This window comes from Odocoileus virginianus, unplaced genomic scaffold, assembly GCF_023699985.2.
Source record: "Odocoileus virginianus isolate 20LAN1187 ecotype Illinois unplaced genomic scaffold, Ovbor_1.2 Unplaced_Scaffold_5, whole genome shotgun sequence".
Classification (NCBI taxonomy): Eukaryota; Metazoa; Chordata; class Mammalia; order Artiodactyla; family Cervidae; genus Odocoileus; species Odocoileus virginianus.
Genome location: NW_027224267.1, coordinates 2,636,289 through 2,661,121, shown reverse-complemented (window position 1 = coordinate 2,661,121; position 24,833 = coordinate 2,636,289). Strand labels below are relative to the sequence as shown.

Genomic DNA, 24,833 nt, shown 5'->3' with positions numbered 1-24,833 from the left:
TCTTCTGCTTCTGTTAGGTCCATACCATTTCTGTCCTTTATTGTGCCCATTTTTGAATGAAATGTTCCCTTGGGATCTCTAATTTTCCTGAAGAGATCTCTAGTCTCTCATATTCTATTGTTTTCCTCTTTTTCTTCGCACTGATCACTGAGGAAGACTTTCTTATCTCTTCTTGCTATTCTGTGGAACTCTGCATTCAAGTGGGAATATCTTTCCTTTTCTCCTTTGCCTTTAGCTTCTCTTCTTTTCTCAGAAATTTGTAAGGCCTCCTCAGACAGCCATTTTGTTTTTTTGCATTTCTTTTTCTTGGGGATGGTCTTGATCCCTGCCTCCTGTACAATGTCATGAGCCTCCATCCATAGTTCTTCAGGCACTCTTGTCTATCAGATCTAATCTCTTGAATCTATTTGTCACTTCCACTGTATAATTGTAAGGGATTTGATTTAGATCATACCTGAATGGTATTTTTGCCTCTTCATACTGTTCATGGGGTTCTCAAGGCAAGAATACTGAAGTGGTTTGCCATTCCCTTCTCCAGTGGACCATGTTTTGTCAGAACTCTCCACCATGACCCATCTGTCTTGGGTGGCCCTACATGGCATGGCTCATAGTTTCATTGAGTTAGACAAGGCTGTGGTCCATGTGATCAGTTTGGTTAGTTTTCTGTGACTGTGGTTTTCATTCTGTCTGCCCTCTGATGGATAAGGATAAGAGACTTGTGGAAGCTTCCTGATGGGAGACTGACTGAGGGGGAAACTGGGTCTTGTTCTGATGGGCGGGGCCATGCTCAGTAAATCTTTAGTTTTACTGTTTTAATTTTCTGTTGATGGGAGGGGCTGTGTTCCCTCCCTGTGGTTTGACCTTAGGCCAAACTATGGTGGAGGTGATGGAGATAATGGTGCCTTCCTTCAAATGGTCCCTTGTACTCACCGCTGCACTCAATGCCCCAACCCTGCAGCAGGCCACCGCCGACCCACGCCTCTGCTGGAGACTCCTGGACACTCACAGGCAAGTCTGAGTCAGTCTCTTGTGGGGTCACTGCTCCTTTCTCCTGGGTCCTGGTGCACACAAGGTTTTGTTTGTGCCCTCCAAGAGTCTGTTTCCCCAGTCCTGTGTAAGTTCTGGCAGCTCTATGGTGGGGTTAATGGTGACCTCCTCCAAGAGGGCTTATGCCATACCCAGGTCTGCTGCACCCAGAGCCCCTGCCCCTGTGGCAGGCCACTGCTGACCCATACCTCTGCAGGAGACACTCAAACACAGTTCTGTGGGTCTCTGGATCCTGGTGTGCACAAGGTTTGTTTGAGCCTTCCAAGCATCTCTGGTGGGTATGGAGTTTGATTCTAAATGTGATTTCACCCCTCCTACCATCTTGCTGGGGCTTCTCCTTTGCCCTTGGATGTGGGGTATCTTTTTTTGTGGGATCCATCCAGACATTCTCCTGTCAATGGTTGTTCAGCAGTGAGTTGTAATTTTGGAGTTCTCACAGGAGAAGATGAGCGCACATCCTCCTACATCCTGTCTCCACATAAGAACTGGAATCCTAGGTCCATGTGTGTGTGTGCATGTTCAGTCGCTCAGTCATGTCCAGCTCTTTGTGACCCCATGGACTGTAGCCCATCCAGGCTCCTCTGTCCATGGGATTCTCCAGGCAAGAACACTGGAGTGGGTAGCCATTCCCTTCTCCAGGGGATCTTCCTGACCCAGGGATTGAACCTGGGTCTCCTGCATTGCAGGTGGATTCTTTACCATCTGAGCCACCAGGAAAGCCATGTTAAGTCCATGAATCAAGATAAATTGGACATAGTCAGGCAGGAGATGGCAAGAGTGAACACTGACATTTTAGAAATCAGTGAAGTAAAATGGATGGGAATAGGCAACTTTAATTCAGATGACCATTATATTAATACCTACTCCTGTGAGCAAGAATCCCTTAGAAGAAATGGAGTGGCCCTCATAGTCAACAAGAGTCTGAAATGCAGTACTTGGGTGAAGTCTCAAAAATGACAGAATGATCTCAGTTTGTTTCCAAGGCAAACCATTCAACATCACAGTAATCCAAGTCTATGCCCCAACCATTGATGCTGAAGAAGCTGAAGTTGAATGGTTCTATGAAGACCTACAGGTTTCCCCTAATGGACAGAGGAGCCTGGCAGGCTATAGTCCATGGGGTCTCAAAGAGTCTGACATGACTGAAGTGACTTAGCATGCATGCATGCATGAAGACCTACAACACCTTCTAAATTAACACTGAAAAAAGATGTCTTTTTCATCATATGGGGTTGGAATGCAAAAGTAGGAAGTCAAGAGATGTCTGGAATAATAGGCAAGCTAGACCTGGTAGTATAAAATGAAGCAGGGCAAAAAAAAAAAAAAAAAAAACACATAAAAAATAAAATAAAATGAAGCAGGGCAAAGGCTAACAGAGTTTTGTCAAGAGAACATGCTGGTCATAGAAACACCCATTTTCAACAACCCAAGAGATGACTCTACACATGGACATCACCAGATGGTCAATACCAAAATCAGAATGATATGTTCTTCATAGCTGAAGATGAAGAAGATTATACAGTCAGCAAAAACAAGACCTGGAGTTGACTGTGGCTCAGATCATGAGCTCCTTATTGCAAAATTCAGGCTTAAATTGAAGAAAATAGGGAAAACCACTAGGCCATTCAGGTATGACCTAAATCAAACTCCTTATGATTATACAGTAAAGGTGAAAAATAGATTCAAGATATTAGATCTGATACCCTGAAGAACTATGGACAGAAGTGTGTAACACTGTACAGGAGACAGTGGCCAAAACCATCCCAAAGAGAAAGAATGAAAGAAGGCAAAGTGGTTGTCTGAGGAGGACTTATAAATAGCTGACAAAAGAAGAGAAATGAAAGGCAAAGGAGGAAAGCAAAGATATATTAATCTGAATACAAAATTCCAGGGAATAGAAAGAAGAGATAAGAAGGCCTTCTTGAATAAACAATGCAAAGAAATAGAGGAATAAAATAGAATGGGAAAGACTAGATAGCTCTTTGAGAAAATTGAAGATATCAAGGAAATATTCCATACAAGGATGGTCACAATAAAGGACAGAAACAGTAAGGACCTAATGGAAGCAGAAGAGATTAAGAAGAGGTGGTAAGAAATATACAAGAAAAGTCTTAATCACAGGATAACCATGATGGTGTGGTCACTTGCTGAGAGCCAGACATCTTGGAATGTGAAGTCAAGTGGGCCTTAGGAATCATCACTACAAACAAAGCTAGTGGAGGTGATGAAATTCCAGCTGAGCTGTTTCAAATCCTAAAAGATGATGCTGTGAAAGTGCTGCACTCATTATGCCAGCAAATTTGGAAAACTTAGCAGTGGCCACAGGACTGGAAAAGGTCAGTTTTCATTCCAATCCCAAAGAAATGCAATGCCAAAGAAATGTTCAAATTACTGAACAATTGTATTTATTTCACATGCTAGCAAAGTAATTCTCAAAATCCTTCAAGCTAGGCTTCAGCAGTATATGAACTGAGAACTTCCAGATGTACAAGCTGGGTTTAGAAAAGCAGAGGAACCAGAGATCAAATTGCCAACATTCATTGGATCATGGAGAAAGCAAAGGAATTCCCCAAAACACCTGCTTCTGCTTCATTGATTGTGCTAAAGCCTTTGACTGTGTGGATCCCAACAAACTGTGGAAAATTCTTAAAGAGATGAAACATCAGACCACCTTACCTGTCTCCTGAGAAACCTGCATGCACATCAAGAAACAGTTAGAACTGGCTGGCACAATGGACCGGTTCAAAATTGGGAAGGGACTATGTCACGGCTGTATATTGTTACCCTGCTTATTTAACTTCTATACAGAGTACATCATACAATTGCCAGGCTAGAGGAATCACAAGCTGGAGTCAAGATTTCTGGGAGAAATATCAACAACCTCAGATATGCAGATACACCACCCTTATGGTAGAAAGCGAAGAGGAACTAAAGAGCCTCTTGATGAGGGTTAAAGAAGAGAGAGAAAAAGCTGTCTTAAACATTCAAAAAACTAAGATCATGGCATGCAGTTCCATCCAGTCCCATGGCAAATAGATGGGGAAACAATGGAAAAAGTGATAGACTATTTTCTTGGGCTCCAAAATCACTGCAGATGATGATTGCAGCCATGAAATTAAAAGACTCTTGCTCCTTGGAAGAAAAGCTATGACACACAGTGTATTAAAAAGCAGAGACATTACTTTGCCCACAAAGGTCCATATAGTCAAAGCTATGGTTTTTCCAGTAGTCATGTATGAATGTGAGAGTTGGACCATAAAGAAGGTTGAGTGCCAAAGAACTGATGCTTTTGAACTGTGGTGTTGGAGAAGACTCAAGAGACCCTTGGACAGTAAGGAGATCCAACCAGTCCATCCTAAAGGAAATCAGTCCTGAATATTCATTGGAAGGACTGATGCTGAAGCTGAAACTCCAATACTTTGGCCACCTGATGGGAAGAACTGATTCATTAGAAAAGACCCTGATGCTGGGAAAGATTGAAGGCGGGAGGAGAAGGGGATGACAGAGGATGAGATGGTTGGATGGCATCACTGATGCAATGGACATGAGTTTGCACACACTCTGGGAGATGCTGGAGGACAGGGGAGCCTGGTGTGCTCTAGGGCACAGGGTCACAGAGTCGGACACGACTGAGCAACTGACCAGCAACACAGCCTAGAGGTGCCTAAGGGGACATGATGACTATCGTATACGGTCCCTGGACGGGGTCCTGGCCCAGAAAGTGGACCTCAGGTGGTCACCTCAGAAATCAGTTAACCGATTCTCAGTTAATCAGTTTATCGACTGTGGCAGGTGGGCCAGTCTAACGTCACGTGTTAACAGTAAAGGAAGCCATTGTCTCCTGTTGTGGGGGGCATATGGGAACTCTGTGTGCTGCCTTCATAATTTTTCTGTAAGTCTAAGTTTGTTCCAAAATGGAAAGTTTATTTTTGAAAGTATGCAAGTGGTTTCAATAGGGATTCCACCAAATAAGGTACAAGCGCATGAGAAGGTGCTCACGTCTGTGGTGAGGAGGGAAACGCAGTGGCCGCGTCATGGCCCCCGGGATGGTTGGAACCGCAGGGACAGGTGGGGGCTGTGTTGGTGGGCATGCAGAGAAGTGGGAGCCCTCGGACACACTGGTGGGCTTGTAACATGATACAACTGCTTTGGAAAACAGTTTGCAGTTCCTGAAAAGCAGAACTCCATTTGCCACACCACTCAGTGTCCACTCCTGGGTGTCCATTCACGAGACATGAGCATGCAGGCGCCCACAGAGACCTGTCCGTGTGGCTTTAGCCACAAAGACCAAATGGAGGCAACCCCGTGTCCATCACCTGATGACGGGACACACCCTCGGTGCTTATCCTCTCAGCCCTGAAGGACGAGCAAGCGTCCCCATGGTGGCCCGCCCCCCTGCGATGCCGCCTGCCCTGTGGCCGCCTCTCTACGGGCCTGGGGGGCATGCGGGGAAGGGCGCCACAGGGAGGAGTCAGTGGTCTGCTCGTCAGTGGGTGGTTTGGTGGGAAGACTTACACGGGGCCATCAGGAAACTGGGGGGCTGGACGTGTATTGTATCCTGACTGTGTGATGGGTTCATAGATGTGTTTGTCAGATTTCATGGTTTAGAGTATGCCCACCGCACTTCCATTAAGCTGTTCTAAAACTGACTGTGCCACTGGGATGGCACTCGTGTGGACCAGGGCCCCTGAGGCTGGGCTCCAGGCAGGCCCGGGGAGCTGGCAGTGACAGGCATAGCAGGAGCTTCCATCCCGTGTCCTCGCGGATGCAGAGAGAAGGCCCTTCAGCCCAGGTGGGGTGGTGCCAGGACCCCAGGTCTGGGGTGGGGGGCCCTGGGAACAGCCTGAGATCCCTGCTGCTCTGTTAGCACAGGGGGTCTGGACAGCATCCACACATACCTACACTGATTGGACCACCTTTTATTCCCCAAGATGAACCCTTCCTGCAGAATTCTGTGAGAAGTGCCAAGCTTGCCTCCTGTCTCTTAGCTGTTCGTGTGGGAGCCCGGCCCCACTCGGCGACTTTTCTTGGCATCGTTCTCGTGCTGATTTCACAAAAATAACCAGGAGGATTTCCCTCTTTTTTTTTTTTTTGTCCCTTCCAAGAACAGTGCAAATATCATCGGAATGATCTGCTTCTTGACTGAAAGAATCCATCTGTGAATTCTTAGACATGGTTCTCAGATTTTGACATTTCTTGAAAAAACTACTCCATTCAGGTTTTCACGTGTGTGGGCATAGAGGGTAAAGGTATCATCTGACTGTTCTAATGTCCTCCCACCTGCAGCCTTTCTCCCTCGTTGGTCCCAAGTTCGCAGGTCTCTGCCCTTTCCCCGCCCCCTCTCTCCCTGCAGCCCGCCCGGCCACAGCCACACCCGTGTCTGAAGCTCTGTGTCCTCAGGACGGCCCTTGCTGTTGCACGCCCACCCCTTAAGCCGCAGTCCATGGGTGGGTGCAGGGGGCTGCCCCATGGGTCTCACTAGACCCCACCTCACATTCCAGCTCCCAGAACACAGTGGCTGTGACATCACCTGAGCTTGCGTGTTAGCGAGACACGTGTGTGCGTCGGGGGTGGCTCTGAGAGCACGGGTTTGCAGGGTGGGGGGGGTTCTGCAGGGTTGGGGGGGGCCTGCTCCCAGGTTCCCTGCTGCTCCTGCTGTATGCCTGAGGCCTTCAGATGCTCCGCGTCATTCCTGTTAATACACTGAAATTGTGTTCAGGTTGCCTCTGCAGCCTGATATTCTTTTGAGATGTGGGATTATGAATCAATTTAAATTTATACTTCTCTTTTTTTATCGTGGTAAAACATACACCATATAAAATCTGCCATTTTAGCTATTCTTAAGTGCACACTTCAGTGGCATCAACTACATTCCCATTGCCGTGCAGCCATCGCCGCCACCCACTCCAGAACTTCTCCGTCTTCCCAAACTGAACTCTGTCCTCATTAAACACTGATGCCCAGGCCCCCAGCCCCCTGCACCTCCTCTCCCTTTCTGTCTCTGTGATCTTGTCTGCTTTAGGGCCCCTAGTGCGATCAGGCAGTGTTTGTTCTTTTGCATCTGGTGTATTTCCTTCAGCAGGATCTCTTCCAGGTGTGTCGCGCTGTAACGTGGGGCGGAATCTCATCCCTGTTAGGGGTGGACAGTGTCCACTGTGCGGATGGACCTCGTTGTGTCTGCCCCTCACCTGCAGATGGGCGCTGCGCCGTGTCCACCTTTGGTGGCCATGACGCTGCTGCTGCGAGCACGGGGCGTGTGCATCTCCTGCCTTCAGCTCTTCTGGGTTTACACCCAGAGGCGCTCTGCTCCGCCCTGTGGCGTGTCCACCTTTGGTGGCCATGACGCTGCTGCTGCGAGCACGGGGCGTGTGCATCCCCTGCCTTCAGCTCCTCTGGGTTTACACCCAGAGGCGCTCTGCTCCGCCCTGTGGAAGTTCTGAGCTGAATCTGGGGAAGCTCCGCACTGCTCTGCCGCACCTGCCCCACTCTAAGCCCCCGCCGACAGGGCTCAGGGTCCCAGGGGCTCCAGGTCCTGGCCAACGCTTGCTGCTTCCTGGGACAGTTTGGGTTTGGTGTGTGTTTTAAATAACGGCCACTCCAATCGTGTGACGTGGGTGCTCACTGTGGTGTGGACGAACATTCAGCTGCCCTTGGTGAATGTTCCATGAGAGTCTGGAGAAAACGCGGGCTGGTTTTTGTTTGTTCGTTGAGGATTTCGGTTTGGTGCGAACCTCGTTTGTAACATGCCCTTCTTTTTCTATCTTTAGACAGTCAATGAAGAAGTGTCTAAGCCCACACACAGGCCTTTTCCTCCTCGTCTGCACCGGGCCCTGGTGCTATGTGGGGCTCTTCCCGCTCATGGGCCCCTGGGACCCCTGACGTGGGGCACCAGGCCTGCGTGGCCGTTTGCCCGAGGTGGAGCCTTGTGTCCCGCCGTCTGCCGGGGCCACGGCCAAAACAAACTGGCCAGTGAGCAGCCACGGGTCGTGGCTCCCCAAGGAGGGGTGCAGCTTGTTGGGAGGAGGTAGGAGGCCAGCGGGTGGATGGGCGGGTAGGCTCTGAAGGGGCTTAAGAGTGTGCCTGTCAGCCTGCGCCACCAGGAGCACACCTCCCACAGACCCTGGGGCCCGTTCCTGGGCTCCCCACTTAAAGGGTCTCTAGTCGGTGACCTCCTTGCTGTCTCCGGGACCACAGCAGAGACAGTTTCCATCCTAAAGGGACCTGAATCAGCTCTCCTCTGAGGTCCGATCTGCCGCATGGTGCTTAACTTCATGCAGACCCCCAAGGCAGGAAGATTGTGGAGTTTTCGTGGCAGTGGCAGTGTGAGCAGGCTGCACATGGTCCCACGCTGACTTGGGAGGAGCCGGCCCTTCCCGACGTGCCTTCCCTGGGGCCCCTGGGGTCTTGGGTGTCTGTGCCGAGCCGTCACCTTTAGGGAAGTGAAGGAGCCACAGATTTCCCTCTCTTTTTATCTTTGTTTGTTAATCTTTGGCTGGGCTGGGTCTCCATTGCAGTATGGGCTTCTCTAGCTGTGGCAAGTGGGGGCTCCTCATCACTGTAGCACACGGGCTTCTAGTGGTGGCTCCTGTGGCGGCTCCCGTGGCGGCTCCTGTGGCGGCTCTCATGGCGGCTCCTATGGTGACTGCTCATGGCAGCTCCCGTGGCGGCTCCTGTGGCGGCTCTCATGGCGGCTCCTATGGTGACTGCTCATGGCAGCTCCTGTGATGGCTCCTGTGGCGGCTCTCATGGCGGCTCCTATGGTGACTGCTCATGGCAGCTCCCGTGGCGGCTCCTGTGGCGGCTCTCATGGCGGCTCTCATGGCGGCTCCTATGGTGACTGCTCATGGCAGCTCCTGTGATGGCTCCTGTGGCGGCTCCTGTGGCGGCTCTCATGGCGGCTCCCGTGGCAGCTCCTTGTGGTGGTTCTCATGGTGGCTGCCGTGGCGGCTCCTGTGGTGGCTCCCGTCACCGCTCCTGTGGTGGCTCCCGTGGCGGCTCCTGTGGCGGCTCTCATGGCGGCTCCTGTGGTGACTGCTCGTGGTGGCCCCTGTGGTGGTTCTCGTGACGGCTCCTGTGGTGGCTCCCATGGTGGCTCTTGGGCTTACTTGCTTTGTGGCCTGTGGGATCAAACCTGTGTCTCCTGCATTGGCAGGTGGGTTCTTATCCACTGCTCCACCAGGGAAACCCACCATAGAGTTCTCTGTTAAACATATTCCTGAGTGTTTTTTATGTTTAAATAATTACTGTAAGTAGACCACTGTCTCCACTGATGTTTCTAGCTTGTTTCTAATAGTATGAGGTGAAGTTTTAAATTAAGTTTTATCCATAAATATTGCACTTACCATTCTACCACTTTCCGTGATTAGTTTTGGTGGGTTTTCACTGACATGTCATGAGTTTCTTTGGGCTTCCCTTGTAGCTCAGTTGGTAAAGAATCTGCCTGCAGTGCAGGAGACCTGGGTTCGATCCCTGGGTTAGGAAGATACCCTGGAGAAGGAAATGGCAACCCACTCCAGTATCCTTGCTTGGAAAATTTCATGGACAGAGGAGCTTGGTGGGCTGCAGTCCATGGGGTCGCACAGAGTCAGGCACGACTGAGCATTACTTACTTACGTGATCACATCACTGGCAAAAGAGATGGGTGTGAAGAGAGAATTCCATCTCTTTTTATAGTGCAGTACTTCTTGGTTTATCTCCTCTGAGACTTGATCAACCCTTCAAAACAATGCTGACCATTTACAGGAGGCCTGCGTCCATGCTGCAGATTTCATGGGAGCAGGGTTATCCACTCACGTTGGTCCTTTTCCTCTGTAGTTACAGCTATTGTTTTTATTAATCCTCTTTGCCTTATTTTGGGTTGTTTATTGTTTTAATTATTTAAAGGTAATAATGAAGTCCCTATACTTTCTCTTTTCGTCTTTAAAATTAAAGGCTAGTTTTTTCTCCAAAACAGTTTTAGCCATGGATCCTAAGTTTAGACAGAAAATGCTTATTTTTCTTTGCTTTTTAAGAGTTTTTACAATTTCAGTTTTTATTTCCTCTTCAACTTAAGCGTTAATTAAGTACATATTTCTAAAACTCAAATTTACAAAGTTATGGGTCTGGTCATCTTTTTAGTATTTGTAATCTGACCGGGTGATGTTTGGGGGAGATGGACTGTGTACCAGCTCCTATTGGTCATTTGTCAGGGTTTTACCTCAGTTTGGTTTTGACGTGGTTGACGCTGAGTACTGCCCGGGACTGCCTGGTCCTCTGGGTTCTGGCTATGGCATGGTCCTTTGCAGTCCCCACCCCAGCCCTGGGCCCAGGAATCCCTGACGCGCTTGTGGTCACCATATACCAATTCACACTTCTGTTTATATAAATGAAATCATATAACTTGTGCCTGGCTGTTCATACTCCATAAAGGTTGTGAGACTCCTCCATGTGGCCAAGAACCTCAGTGTCCCTGGACGGATGGCCTGGCCTCCACATCCATTCACCTGCTGACAGGTGTTGAGGGCCCCCCTTGTCTGGGCTCATGCAGATCAGGCCGCACACACATGTGAACCTGCGTCTCTGCTTCTCTGGGCAAACTCCAAGGAGTGGGATTGCTGGGTCATGTGGGCGATGCGCGTTTAATCGTAGGAAACAGCCAGGCTGTCTTCCAGCTGCCGTGCCAGCAGCACCCCAGTGGTGCTGGGCTAGGGTCCCGGTTCCTCCCCAGCCTCCTGGCACCTGCCGTCTTCAGTCCAGGACATTCAAGTGGGTGCCTGGAGGTCTTGCCCCTGAGTTCAGTTTGTACCCTGTTGGTCAGCTCTTTGTGGAGCACATCTTTTCAGGTGCTTACTTGCCATCTGTATCTCTTCTCTGGCAAAGTGTCTACTCAGATCTGTTGTCTGTTTTTAAAATCAGTGGTCTGTGCTCTTATCCTTGGATTGTAAGAGTTCTTTACTGGGTATAAGGCTTTATCAGACCAATGGTCTGCAAACATATTCTCTCGGCCTTGCCTTTTTTCTTTTTTTTTAACAGTGTCTTATGAACAAAAGTTTTTGTTGATGAAGTCCAATCTATCAATTTTTTCTTTTAAGCCTCATGCTTTTTTGTCACTTACGTAAGCAAAGTCACAAAGATTTTTCTCTTATGCTTTCTTCTTGAAATTTTATATTCTTATCTTTTCCACAAGGTCTATTACTGAGCTTTATATAAGGTGTGAGTTTACAGCAGACATTTGTATGTTTGCTTGTTTGCAAAGGAATACCTCGTTGTTTCAGTGCTGCTTGTGCAAAGATTGGTCTTTCTTCACTGAGTTATCTTCGTGGCTTTGTCAGAAACTCACTCGAACATACACAAGTGGGTTTATTTCTGGACCATTTATCCTGTTCCATGGGTCCACACGTCCAGTCTCCTGTCAATATCACACTTTCTTCATTACAGTAGACCTTGGAAACAGGAAGGGTGGGTCCTCTAAAGTTGTTCTTTTGCAAAACTGTTTTGCCTCTTCTAGGTCTTTTGCCATTTCCATATAAAGTTTAGAATCAGCTGGTAGATTTGCTCAAAAAGCCTATTTGCATTTTGTTTGGGATTGCACTGAATCCATAGATCAATCCAGGGAAAATTGACATCATAGTGATGCTGAGCCCATGAACATGGTGTCTCTCCCTATTCATTTAGGTCTTTTAAAATTTCTTTCAACAGTTCTATCGTTTTAGGTAAAACAGGCTTCCACACCTATTAAAAATATAGTCATAGATATTTTATATTTTTCTCAGTATTGCTAATGGAATTGTTTTTCAAACTTCATTTCCCACTTGTTAGCTGCTAATACATAGCAACCCTTTGTTTGTTGCTTATTGATTTTGTGAGTTTGCTAGATCCACCTTTTCGTCCTAGCATGGTTTTGCAGACTCCTTCAACTTTTTCTACACAGATCATATGTTATTTGTTAACAAAGACAGTTTTACTTCTTCCTTTTCTATCTTTATGCCTCTGTGTCTTTTCTTGTCTTAGTCCAATGGCCAAGCCCTCCAGTACAAGGGGACTGTAATGTCCTTTGCTTATTAGTGAGCTGAGGCAAGGATTCAGTATTTCACATGGACCATGATGTTAGCTGAAGGGTTTGCTAAGGTTTTGTTTGTGGCTGAGTACATGATGCATAGCTGTTAAATGTTTAAAACTCGTTATTTGCCAAGTATTCAGTGAGTGCCTGCCTTGTGTCTGGCACTGTTCCAGTCGTAGGGAGGACAGCCCAGTGCTGGTCAGCATCCCTTCTCTCCTGGCGCCGACCTTCTGTTGGCAGAGGCTGACAATAAAGAAGCCAAAAAGCATATCAGGTCACTTCAGGTAACGACGCATGCTGTGTGGGATCACAAAACTGATTGAGGGCGGGGAGGGCTGTTTATCTTCGCCCACTTTTATTTTGGGTTGATGTTCAGACTAATAACTAATAAAAATTTGTGGTGTTATGTGAATCCAGGTTCACGCTTCCCCAAAGGAGCTCATTTGCCCCGGGAACCAGGGCTCTTCTCTCAGGGCTCTGCGGCCCTCTGTCACTGACGTGTGCAGGTCCCACGTCTGTGAGTCTGTGTCTGCAGGTGGCTTGTCCACTTGGATCACTTGGCCCCCTTCCCCTGTAGCACTGCACTGTGTCCCCCGACATGGGCCACTGGGCAGGGCGTCCCACCTCCTCCTGCTTCTCCCTCGAGGTGTCTCCTGGACAGGGCCTTTGTGAGCACTGTTCTAGAGAGCTCGCTCTCATTGTTGGGTTTGTGCACAACCTGCCCGCCCAAGTATGGGACCTGCTCCAGGGGAGAAAATTGCCCATGCCTCATCCTGCACTGAAGTCGTTCCTGGGGGCTTTACCTGACTGTCGAGGGGGGGTGGGATCGGCTACTCCCGCCCTGGCACTCCCCTGCTGAGTCACCCAGGCAACAGAGGCTCAGACAAGAGTGAGGGATGGATGGTGTCAGCTCCTGCACCCCTCATGTGGCCAACAAGTCCTGGATTCGGGAGGCTCGGGCTGCGGCTGTCTGTCTGGGCCTTGAGTGCGACCACGTGGGACAGCTCACCTGCAAACGCTGTGAAGGCGGCGTGGGGGCGCCGCGTGGAGGCAGGATCGGGGGCATGGGTAGAGAGCACAGGGAAGTCCTGGCATCGGTGCTGGCACCATCTCACCATGGTGGGTTGACCTCTGGTCTCCTGCCCCCGGCCTGGGAGAGGCCACCAGCCTCCTGGAGCACCCTTGGTTTGCTGGATCGCTCTCCTGAGCCTTCTCTGACTCCCAGGCAGGTGGGGCGGACCAGCCCAGAGCTCCAGTGGGGGCAAGGCCAGTTCACCTGGTGTGCAGAGCTCTGCACATAGCTGGTGCTCAGTAGATGCCTATGTGATCACTAGGCCTAGAGTGCACATGGTGCATTGGAGGAGCAGGTTTGGGGACCCAAATCACCCAGTCGGCGTGGCCCCTCCAGCCCCCATCCCAGCCTCTGCGCACTTTCCACCGGAAGAGAGATGCAGACGAGACTGTTCACATACCTCTGCCTTCCATGCCAGTCCTCTCCATGCAGAAGAGCGAGCTATCAGTCACTCTCACTTTAGTGTGAATGAGCTTGGTCAAGAGGGGAGATCTGTGTAAAGGCCGCCCAACAATGCTGTAGGTGGCCCCTCTGCCAGGGAGGCTGGGAAGGTCACAGCTGCTCAGGGTTGGGGCTCTCCTGCCCAGCCCCCCCCACTGCCCCCGCCAGCACTGCCTGCCGGGACAACAGGCCGCGAGGCAGAGAGATCCGGCCGCCTGTCCTAGGAGCCGAGAACAGCGAGTCTGCAGCTTTGCTCCTGACCCAGTTTCGCTCCAGCCACTGGCTGACAGTCTCCTTTGCAGAATTTTGCAGACGTGGGTGGAAACTGATGTGAGGCTCCTGGTTTCTGTCCTCATCTGGAGCTGTGCCACTGGCCAAGCCCAGTCGGCCGGGCTCCCTGCCCCCACAGTGACCCCATGATCTGGCAGTAGTCTCAGCAGCTGGGAAGGCCAGCCCCACAGACGTCTAGATTTCAGCTCAGAGCACTCAACGGGCTGCTGCCGCCTTCCCACCACCAGGCTCCTTCTGCCCAATGGGGGTGGAGGTGGAGACCCGCAGGTGTCCGCAGGCCAGAGTCTCTCCGGGTTCTGAGCTGCATGGACCCAGTCAGACCCCCCCATTCCCAGGGTGTGGACTAAGCCAGCCTCCAGCTGCGCCTGGGAGGGGCCATCCCAGGATGAGAGGACAGAGTGGGCCCGGCAGAGACCAGACAACCTGGGCCACGGGCCCCTCAGAATGCGGGCTGGTTCCCAGGGAGCACATGGGGCTCACTGCTGCTGGCGGTGTGCAGGGTGCAGGGCGCTCCTACAGGGCCGGCCGCCCGGCCTGAGAGCGGCTGACGCCCAGCGCTGACCACTATGCCCTCTCCCCGCGGTGCCCCTGCGTCGGGGGCTGCAGCCGTGATTACACGTCTGTCCCGGGGCTGAGCCACAGGGGCATCTGAGGAGGTGTTTGCTGTCGCCGGTGAATCAGGCGCTCATGAGCAAAGCGGCAGCTGGCGAGGCAGACAAATTAGGGCCTTGGGGCTGCCACACACCGCCGCCAGCAGTTCTGAACCAGGGCCGCCCCGCCCCGCTACACAGCCACACACTCAGCCACCCTACCAGCCAACAGAGGCGGAGGCCCTGCTGCACCCGGGACCCAGACAACACACACGCCATACAACCGCACAGACACAGACACAGCCACCAAGAGACACACACCACACACAGGCACACACACACAACCGTGCATACACACTGCCACCCCCCACGCACAACCACACACAGGCACACAAACACACACCCACAGACACACACAACCACCCCCACACACAGACACAACCACACACACAAAACCAGACACAACCACACAACCACCCGCAGACGTACACACATACAACTACATGCAGACATGCACAGCAACCACATACAGGAACACAAACGCAACCACACACAAAACCACAGACACACACAACCACGGACATGCACACAACCACCCACAGAAACACACACACACACAACCACCCCCACACACAAACACAACCACACACACAAAACCAGACAGACACACACACACAACCACATACACAAAGCCCCACACAGAGCCACCCATAGAAACACACACAACCAGACACACACACAACCACTCACAGACACATGACCACCCACAGGCACACACACAGCCACCCAGACACACACACAACCATAGACACATACAACCACACACGCACATATACAACCACTCACAGACACACACAACCACAGACACACACACAACCACAGACACACACACAACCACCCACAGACACAAAAATCACCCACAGACACACACACACACAACTACATGCAGACACACACACCAACCACATACACAAAACTACACACATAGCCACAGCAGAGAGGCCTGCGGGTACCGTCGTGCAGTCGCACCCGAACAGACAAAGCCTCCTCCGATCCACACTGGGGGCCACCAGCCTGCTGGACCGGAGAGCCTGGCAGGGCAGGGCAAGGAGAAGGCGGGCCTGGCCTGACTCCTGCCTTCCTGTGCCCAGGGGCCACCAAGGACATGGGCAAGATGCTTGGGGGCGACGAGGAGAAGGACCCTGACGCCGCCAAGAAGGAGGAGGAGCGGCAGGAGGCTTTGCGGCAGGAGGAGGAGGAGCGCAAGGCCAAGTACGCCAAGATGGAGGCGGAGCGTGAGGCCATGCGGCAGGGCATCCGCGACAAGGTGGGCCCCGCACCGCCTGCGCGGATGGGGGACGGGGAAGGGCTGGGGCGGGGGCTGCCTGTGGGAGGGCCGAGTGGAGCCTGGCTGGGCTGCCGGCCCCCTCCTCCGAAGCTCGCAGAACTGACCTCCGAGAGGGACCCCCGGGGAGGGGGGCGGGCGGGCGAGATCCCACGCCCCCGCGTGCACGTTTGCACATGCTCACCAGGCCTGGGCTTGCCCTGCGGCCCGAGCCCTTCTGGCCCCGATGGCAGGGGCTGGACCCCATCCTCCTAGGATCCTGGGCTAGGGTGCTGGCTTCTGCAGGACAAGCTCCCGTGGCTGCCCCCAGGATTGCCACCACAGACTTGGAGGGCAGGCCCTTCTGGAGAGGAGGAGCAGGGCGGTCAGGGGCTGGCCCACCCAGTGGGCCACAGGTGGGTGAATCGTCACGGGCTGGAGGATGCCCCTGACCACACCCAGGTGGGCCTCAGACCCCCGAGGTGAACGACAGGGTGTTGGGGGGCAGGTCTGTGGCTGTGTGGGCTGGATGGGGGTGGGCTGGGAGCTGGAGGCCATCTTTCCAGAACCCTCTGGCACCTTCCTCTGTGCGCAGGGCATGATACACCCGCGGGGACCTGAGGCCAGAGCAGGGGTAGACACATGAGGCTGTCAGCTGGGGCCCCAGGGGCCTGTCCACTGCCCATCCTCAAGTGCCCATCCAGCTCGTGGGTCAGAAGGGCAGGCATGGACGGCTGCTCCGGCCTCCTTCAGGGTGGGCTGGCCTGCGGGCCAGGTGGAGAATGAAGGGCCCTCCCTAGGGCCCCATGATGTCCTGAACCACATGGTCTCCCACAGTCCACAGCGTCTTGGGCCTTGCCCACCACTCTTGGCCCCACACGGGCCAGGCACCTCCACCCAGAGACCGGGGGGGGACTCAGTTTGGGGGTGCTGCCTCTCAGTTCTGTCCTGCCCCCCACCCTGACACTCCCATCTCTGGGCCCTGGGGGAAGTGTTTCTAGACACTGTGGATGAAGCCTGTGGAAGGGGGCTGGGAGCAGGCGGAGGGGTCCTCCAGAGGGCATCTCCAACAGTCCCCAACCCTAGACCGGCAAGACGCTAGGGCTGTAGGGGGGACGGCTCAGTCCCCAGGACCCACCCCCCTGCTTGGTTCGCAGGGCCTCTGCCTGACACCAGAGCTGCGGTGAGGACACAAGTGGGCGCCTGCAGGTCTCTGGGCTTATGAGGGGTCCCCTATGTTGATGGGGGCATGGGGGTGCCCCCTGGTGTCCCATCACTGGTCACTGGACACCCTTCTGGGCAGAAAGTTCAAGTTGATTGTGCTGGGGCGGCAGCTCATGAGACCCTCACCCCCAGGACCAACCTCAAGACTTTCAGAGCTGTTTGGGGAAGAGCCAGGAAGAGCACACAGACAGCAGAGAGGCAGGCAGCCATGGGCGGGGAGGGGTCAGAAGGTAGAGATACCCCACTCATTCTGCCTTTAATAGAAGTCCCTTCTGCCCCATCTACCCCGGGCCCCAGCCCCAGGGCCATGGGGACACTGCCCCTCAGGGCTCCCACTGCCCCAGGGCCTTTGCTTGGCTGCTCCCCTCCGGGGCTCCCTGAGGCTCTGCCTCCCTGTCCCCTCCACACTCCTCTCCTGTCTTATCTTGCTCTGCACTTGCCTTCATCTGGGTGCATGCTTTCTCACTCAGTAGTATCCAACTCTCTGTGACCCCACCAGGCTCCTCCATCCATGGGATTCTCCAGGCAAGAATACTAGAGTGGGTTGCCTTTTCCTCCTCCAGGGATCTTCCCTACCCAGGGATCAACCTCAGTCTCCTGTGTCCTCCTGCTTTGGCAGGCAGATTCTTTACCACTGAGCCACCTGAGAAGCCAGCCTTCATCTGACACATACTTTTTACTGGTTTACTGTTCACTGTCCATCCCCCGCAGGGAGGGCAGGAACTCTGACTGCACTTGGCCGTTGTATGCCGAGCAAACAAGTGAGTGAGTGAACAAGTGAGTGAACAGGCATTAGCTCCAGGGTCCTTTTCTTGCTCAGGGAATCGAGTGGGACTTACAAGTCACAAAGTGAGTCCCAGTGAAAATGGGGAATGTGTCCCCACCCTAAAGGCAGTTCCATGGGAGGCCAGGGGGCAGGGCGACCCTCATCACCTCCACCCTCAGGACCCCAGCTTTCAGGGCCACCACATGGAAGGCTGCAGCCAGCCCCAAGGCCCCCTAGCCTGGTGCCCCGGGGGTCGCTTGGCCAGTGGTCCTGCTTCCTCAGACAAGCATCGCCCCCATCTGGGACCCCCATGGGTGGGCTGAGTGCCTTTGCTTCTGAACTGCCTCCACAGACCCCAGGTTGCTCCTGGACCCTGGCAGTCCCCAGACCTACCATGGCTCCATCAGCCACAGCGGCCGGTCTCCCCGCCAGGCCCAGGCCTCTTTCCTGGGCACGTCCAGGGTCTGGTCTCACCCACCCAGGGGGCACGATGGTGTCTGCTGATTTCAGTTGCCAGGGCAGGGGTCAGAGCCGGGCCCCACCCCACCCTAGGGCTGGGGCTGCAGTTTCCTTACTGGCCCAAGCACAGCTTCTGCAGTCAGAGGATTAGGCGGACTAGGGGGCCAGGGCTTGGTCCTGGGGGGCAACCTGCAGGGAAGGTGTGGTGTGTTGGGGAGCATACCGACACATGCAACTGAGTCTGACAGGTGGGGGCTGGGCCTTGGGGGTGTGCAGGGGAGACAGGCTGATGGTGAGCACCCCCATTCACAGGTCGGAGGCAGCTCAGGGTCTGATGCACTCTGGATGTTAGAGCTCCAAAGCTCCAGGTGCTCACAGCCTCAGCGCTGGTCTCCAAGAATTTGGTCACCTCCTCCAAGGAGTCTCCAGTTCAACAGAAGGGAGCCCACCGTGCCCCCAAGACCCCAGAGGTGGACAGCGTGGCCGTGGGAGGTCAGGCTGCCCCGGCCACCCAGGGTGGTGGCCACTGCTGCCCTCTCTCCCCAGACATCCTGACAATGAGCTCAGCGCCTGGATCCCCCTACTCACCGACAAAGCCCCCCATCACGTCCCCTGGCCCTGCCTGGTCCCCCATGGCTGCAGAGCCGTTCTCTACCCGGCCTTCCAAGGCGACCCCCTCCCGCCCTCCTGCTCCCCGCAGGTTGGGACCCCTGACCTTTAGGGGCGGCTCCCCCAATGGCCCTCGCTGGCTCCCAGGCTCCAGACCCGCTTGCTGCAGCCCCTTCCTGGTGTCTGGGGTGGGGTGCCCCGTGGTATGCCCCATGCCCCCACCCCTGACCTCACGAGTGGTCAAGGAAGAGGGTGGGGGTCCCTCACACGGGGGCCGAGGGGTCAGACCAGGCCACGTGCCCCAGCTCCCTGGGGGACCTCATCTGTGTTTGGGTCTCCTCGCCTCTGCGGGCTGGTGGGCGGTGCCTCCCCCCCCCGCCCCGCGCGTAATGACGTCATGACGCACTGCGCGTGTCCGGGTCGGGGGAGACTGGCCCGCCTGTGTCATCTGGTCCCCGCTTCCTGGTCTGCACCCCCGCCTTCAGGTTTACACCGCACCGCCGGGTTTGGTGTTTCCAGCCACCCACGTTCAGCGACTCTGAGCCAGAACCACCCTCCAGCCAGCGCTGGGCTGGCAGGTCCTAGTCGACCTGGCTCCCACGGCCCAGGTTTGTGCTGAGAATAACAGGCTGTGGGCACATCAGTGACTCACCGTTAGGGAGCGCTGCTTTGCCCAGGGCGCTGGCAGCCTGGGCCTCAGTGGTACCGTCTGAGTGGTTGAGGAGGGTGGAGGGAGGGGTTTGGGATGGGGCGACTGGGGGAGAGTTGGGCTTTCAGACAGGCGCTCAGCCAGACCACATCAGAGCCAGGCTCTGGGAGAGACCCCACGAGTAAGGTGGCCCTCAGGTTTGCCCAGAGTGGCTTAGGCTCAGAATGGCTTTTAGCCTCAGTGGAGCGACTGGCTCGGGGCCTGGGGTCTCCTTCCTGGACCCTAGCGGGGACAACTGTGACACAGGTCCCTCCCTGACCTCCTGCCTGACCCTACCATGTGTTCCTACCCGTACGTGTGTGTCCCCTTGCCACCCACCTGTTCTGCCAGCACCATGTGTCCCCCTGAGCATGTGTGTGTGCCTCTGCTGAGTGTGTGGGGGGGCTTTGGCCACCACGGCCTCCTGGGTCCAGCGCACAGACCTGTGCCGCAGTTGGGGACAGACATCCTGTGGCTGTGGAAACTGCTGGGCTCTGCGCCTCTGGCTGGAGGGAGGCTTTCTCTGGTCTGACCTAATTCCTGGCGGTGTGTCTCTCCACCCTGCACGTCCCTCCCTGAATCAGAGCACCGGCCTCTGTGGTGACCCAGGAAGAGGGCTGTGCCCCTTGGAGTGGCTGCCGTCAGGCTGGCTCGTCGCACTCTGCCCTGGGCTGACCTGGTGTCCATGCTCAGGGGGGAGGCCCTCTTGGTCAGTTGCCCTGAGCCCTCCCCCCTACCCTGGAGACCCTTCCCAAGCTCCTGACTCGTCCAGGGTGCAGAGGGGCCTTCAGACCACTAGGGCCCCTGCTGAGGAAGGTGGCCAGACCCCTTACCCCTCCTTCCTTAGTGCCCAGGGGCCCTAAGCTGTGGTCTGGTCACTGCGGCCAGGAGCCCGGATTCCTCCTCTCAGACTCTGCTAAAGAGCACTTGCCCTCCTGCCTGAAGCCCCCCACAACCTTGAGGGAGATGGGTGCAGAGCAAGCTGGGGAGTGGGACCACCCCCCTAATCTGGAAGCAGAGCGAAGGGTCTTCTTGGAGGACCAGGGTGCCCCCTCCACTGCCGACAGCACCAGTGGCAGCCGACTGCTTCCTTCAGGAGCAGCTGGTGAGGAGAGATGAGCGGACCTGGGGACCCTTCCTGGGACCAGCAGCCCTGAGCGGTGTGCTTCCCGGCACTCTCTCTTCGCCAACATCACAGCCTCTGCTTCTGGACATTCCATGTTGTGTAACCCAGGACCTCAGACCTAACACGGGGCACCCCCTCCCCAGCTAGGGTGGGTCCCGAACTCTGTCCCCAATCCATCAGGCCAGCGTGGCCCCCCCCTGGTCCCACCAGTCCTAAGGCAGGAAGTCTTCCCCTGGTCTCGTGGCCTCCTGACCACAGGCTTCAGGGCTTTGTTGGTCCAGGAGGGCTGCTGAGGGTGCTGGGGGCCTTGGGGTGAGGTGTTAGTCTCCTAGAAATTAATTTTCTTGGTTCTGGAGGCTAGAAGTCCCAAATCAAGATGTTGGCAGGACTGTTCTCCCTCTGAAACCTGTAGGCAAGAATCTGAGAATCCTCTTTTGTAGTTTCTGGGGGCTTCTGGCATTGTTTGTGTCCTTGACTAGTGGCAAGGTGGTTCCCAAGCTTTTACGTTTTCTTTTCCTACTCTGCGTGTCCTTTTCTTTTGCAAAGAAGCTCTGGATTTAGAGCGCAGGGAGGCCTCCTCTCTATTCTTACCTTGATTACACCTGCAGAGATCCTGTTTCCAAACAAGGTCACATGCTGAGGTTCCAGGTGGCCTGAATTTGGGGGGACTCCTTTCAATCTGAGGGGAGATTTTTGGAAAGGGTTGGGGACAGAGAGATACACAGGAAACCAGAACTGGGGGTGTGCGGCGGTGCCCAGGGGTGTTGCTGAGGGCACATCTAGGTAGGGTTCTAGGACACCCACCTGAAAGTGACTGCGGGACACGGGGCATGCAGAGTGCCCCTCCTAGGGCTGGGGGTTCTTGGCGGCATCCGAGGATACTTGGCATAAAAGTGTGGCCTCATGTCACCGGAGGGCCGCGTGGGGCAGGGCTGACACCCGCGCCCTCGTCCCCGGGAGGCGGGGCCGCAGGAGGGCGGGGCCCGGGCCGGAGGGTGGCCTTACCCCGCCAGGCACCCTCCCGGGCGGGGCGGGGTCAGGGCCCGCGCGCTGACCCTCTGCCCTCCCCGCAGTACGGCATCAAGAAGAAGGAGGAGCGCGAGGCCGAGGCCCAGGCCGCCCTGGAGGCCAACTCGGAGGGCAGCCTGACGAGGCCCAAGAAAGCCATCCCGCCAGGCTGCGGGGACGCGGCGGAGGAGGAGGACGAGAGCATCCTGGACACGGTCATCAAGTACCTGCCCGGGCCGCTGCAGGACATTTTCAAGAAGTAGCGCCAGGGCTGAACAGCAGCCCGCCCCGCGCCCGCCCCGGTCCCGCCCTCCGCGAGGCCCCCGAAGAGCCGCCGGGAGCAGAGCGCAGCCCCCCCACGCCGATATAAGCCATAGCCCTAGGTCCATCCGCCCCGTTGCCCCCTCGCGCCTCGGGAGCCTCCGCCCACCTCGCAGCCCACCCGCTCCCAGAACCGCCCCCGCCACCGAGGGAGGCGCGTCGGGCCCCCCACGGCCGCTGCCTTCTGTGCCGGAGACCTCGGGGGGGGGGGGGGGGGGAGGGCGGGGGCAGCCCCTTGCTCTTCTGGCAGCGGGTGGACTGGACTCGCCCCCAGGCCCCGGGAAGCCCTTCTGGCTCCGCCCCTCACCGCCCACCCAGCAGGGCCCGCGGCCAGGGCCACCGAAAGGGTCCCCATTGGTGGACGCCTGTCGGGCCCAACTCAGGAGCACAGCCATAGTAGGGGTGCGGTCGTGAGCCGGGGTGGTGGGGGGACGAGCCGCAGGCGCCTGGGGCTCCCCCAGCAGGGTTCGGCCTGTACGCCCCTCCTAAGCCCCGCCCCCGTTGCTGAATCTCCGCCACCGCTCTCCGTGTGCACCCTTACCCTCTTCATCCACCTGTCTGTCCCCCGGCCGCGGCCTCTGGAAGGCTGAGCTTCGGGGCTGGTTCTCGCGAAGAGAGGCGAAGCAATACGCTTGGGAGGACCCTCTCTGACCTCTCTCTCCACCCCCAGAGTCCGCGGGCGCAGCGAACCCATCCCCTTCCCTGGCCGGCGCCTCCTGTCCCTCTGAGGCTGCTGGGGGTGGGGGTGCCCGCAGCCTCTGAACACTCAGAACCGGGAGGCGGCCCGGAGCCTGGGGGCCGAGCGCTGCGCGCCGGCCGGAGTGTGTGGCCCCGAAGACCAGCCCCGACCCTCAGCCGCCTCAGCCCTGCAGGCCCTCGACGGGGCATCCCAGCCGCCAGCCCAGCGGGCTCCCCGGAAGCGGCTGTGGGCCTCCCAGCGCTCCCCGGCCTCTTGTTTAATTTGCATCACAATATGTTGAATCTCAGGTAAATGAGGTCTTCTGTCTGTGAGGAGTTTTATCTTGACAGAAAGCTTGTCACCTGGGTCCCCAGGGCCCTTCCTGTTCACATAAGTTTTCATCCTGTCCAGCGTCGCGGGCCAGGGGCGCGGCCCTCCCCCGCTCCTTAGAGAAGCCATATGACTAGACGGCAATACTGACCCCTGGCGCCCTTTGTCCCCCGCCGTCCGCCCTGCGCCTGGACCCCTCCGGGTTCCTTGTCTTTTTTTAATGCCTGTTTCCACACTTTAAAAAGCCAGCTCTGAGCAGACCGGGCGTCTGGTAGAAACCCGCATCCCATCCTCAGCGCGTGGGGCGCCCCAGTGCCGAGCTTAGTGTAGACGTGGACGTCCTCTGTCCGTCTGTCCCGACGCCTGCGCCTCCTCCTGCATGTCGGGGCCGCTGCCTGTGTTCTCTCCGGATGGAATCACAGCCAATAAACTCCACAGTGATTTCACGTCTTGGCCATTGCCTCTGGAGTCCATTCCCTGGGAGGCGACGGGGCTGGGGTGCTTGAGGTGCTGCCCTGTCGGGAGGGCAGAGCCTGGCCGGCTGCGATGTTCCCTTTGGGCTCTGTTGCTTGAGCCCATGCCCTGCCAGATGGGAGCACCTTTTTCCTTTCACTGAGGCCAAGGCAGGGCCTCCTGCCGCTCTGGACGCACACATCCGATCCTTTCTCCCTGAGGTCCTCCCGGCCAGGGTCGTCTCCACCTGAAATGCAGCCCGTCCCTCAGTGCCCCCCGCCCCCAGTCTCCAGCCCGCAGCACAGGCCCCACCCCAGGCCTCTCCTGCACTGCACACCCTAGGACGCGGGCCCAGGTCTTTCTATGCCGGCCACACCTCGGGCCCAGTGAGAGGCCTCTGCGTCCTGTCTGTAGAGGCTGAGGCCTGACGAGGTGCCTGTGGGAACTGCTGGCTCTGTGAGCCTGACCCCTAGATGCCATGGCCGCTTGTGTCCCCAGAGTGGCCTTGTTTGACGTCCGTACCTGGGCCTTCTATCCAGGAGGAGGGTGCCTGTGACCCTCCTCACACTGCTGGGTGATGAGGATGCATGGGCGCCTTCCAGCAAAACCTGCCCAGTCTCAGCAAAAGAAACGCCACACTCTCCCCACTCCACGCACCAGCCCCGTCCTCCTCCCCACCCATCCCCCCCAACCCGCCCCTTCCCCCTCCCTATCCACCCATCCACCCCCACCCGCCCTGTCCCCCTTCCCACCCATCCCCCACCCAGCTGTGCCCAGAATACTGTCCTGGACCCACTGCCCCTTTCCCTCAACCTCAGAACGGGGTCAGAAGCCTTTGTAGCAAGTTCCGGCTTTGGGATCTGCAAGCCTCCATCCCCAGCATGGCTGGTCTCAGTGGGGCACCCCAAAGTGCCCCCACCATTAGCCTCCATTCCCCCATCTCTACCCTCCTCCCCCACCTCCCCCAACCTGGCCTGGACTCATCTTGGTCCTAAGCAATGATTCAGATGTGCTGGTCACCTGAATTGCCTTCCCTGGCAGCCCTTCCCCAGTGCCTGGTGAGGCAGACCCCTTAATCCTCTCCTGAGGACTCCTGGGAGAGGCACTTGCTCACTCCAGGCTGCTGAGCCCTTGTGATGTGCAGAGCTCTTCTAGGGCCTGGGGATAGTGGAGGTCCTTCCTCCTGGGGCTGATTGTTCCAGTGGCAGGAGACAAATGATGAATAACGACATAGGTGGTGATTTCTTTCTAAGAAAATTGAGTAGGATAAGGGGCAGAGAGGATGGTGAGAGTGGCTATTTCACCTCTGAGGAGGTGAGGTGTGCAGACAGACCACAAGGAAGAAAGGAGGAGCCCTGTGGGACCCA

The 24,833-nt window shown here is 55.7% G+C and overlaps 1 protein-coding gene across 2 annotated transcripts in view; it reads left to right on the top strand.

The window, feature by feature from the left end:
* Positions 1 to 23,459, top strand: part of CPLX1 (complexin 1) — a 42,149-nt gene extending 18,690 nt beyond the window's left edge. For both annotated transcript variants that reach the window (XM_020899447.2, XM_020899448.2), the window contains exons 3-4: positions 15,631 to 15,806; positions 21,749 to 23,459. In XM_020899447.2, coding sequence (XP_020755106.1) covers positions 15,631 to 15,806; positions 21,749 to 21,946 — 374 coding nt within the window. In that variant the 3' untranslated portion in view covers positions 21,947 to 23,459. The remainder of the gene's footprint in view (positions 1 to 15,630; positions 15,807 to 21,748) is intronic.
* Positions 23,460 to 24,833: the final 1,374 nt, after the last annotated feature.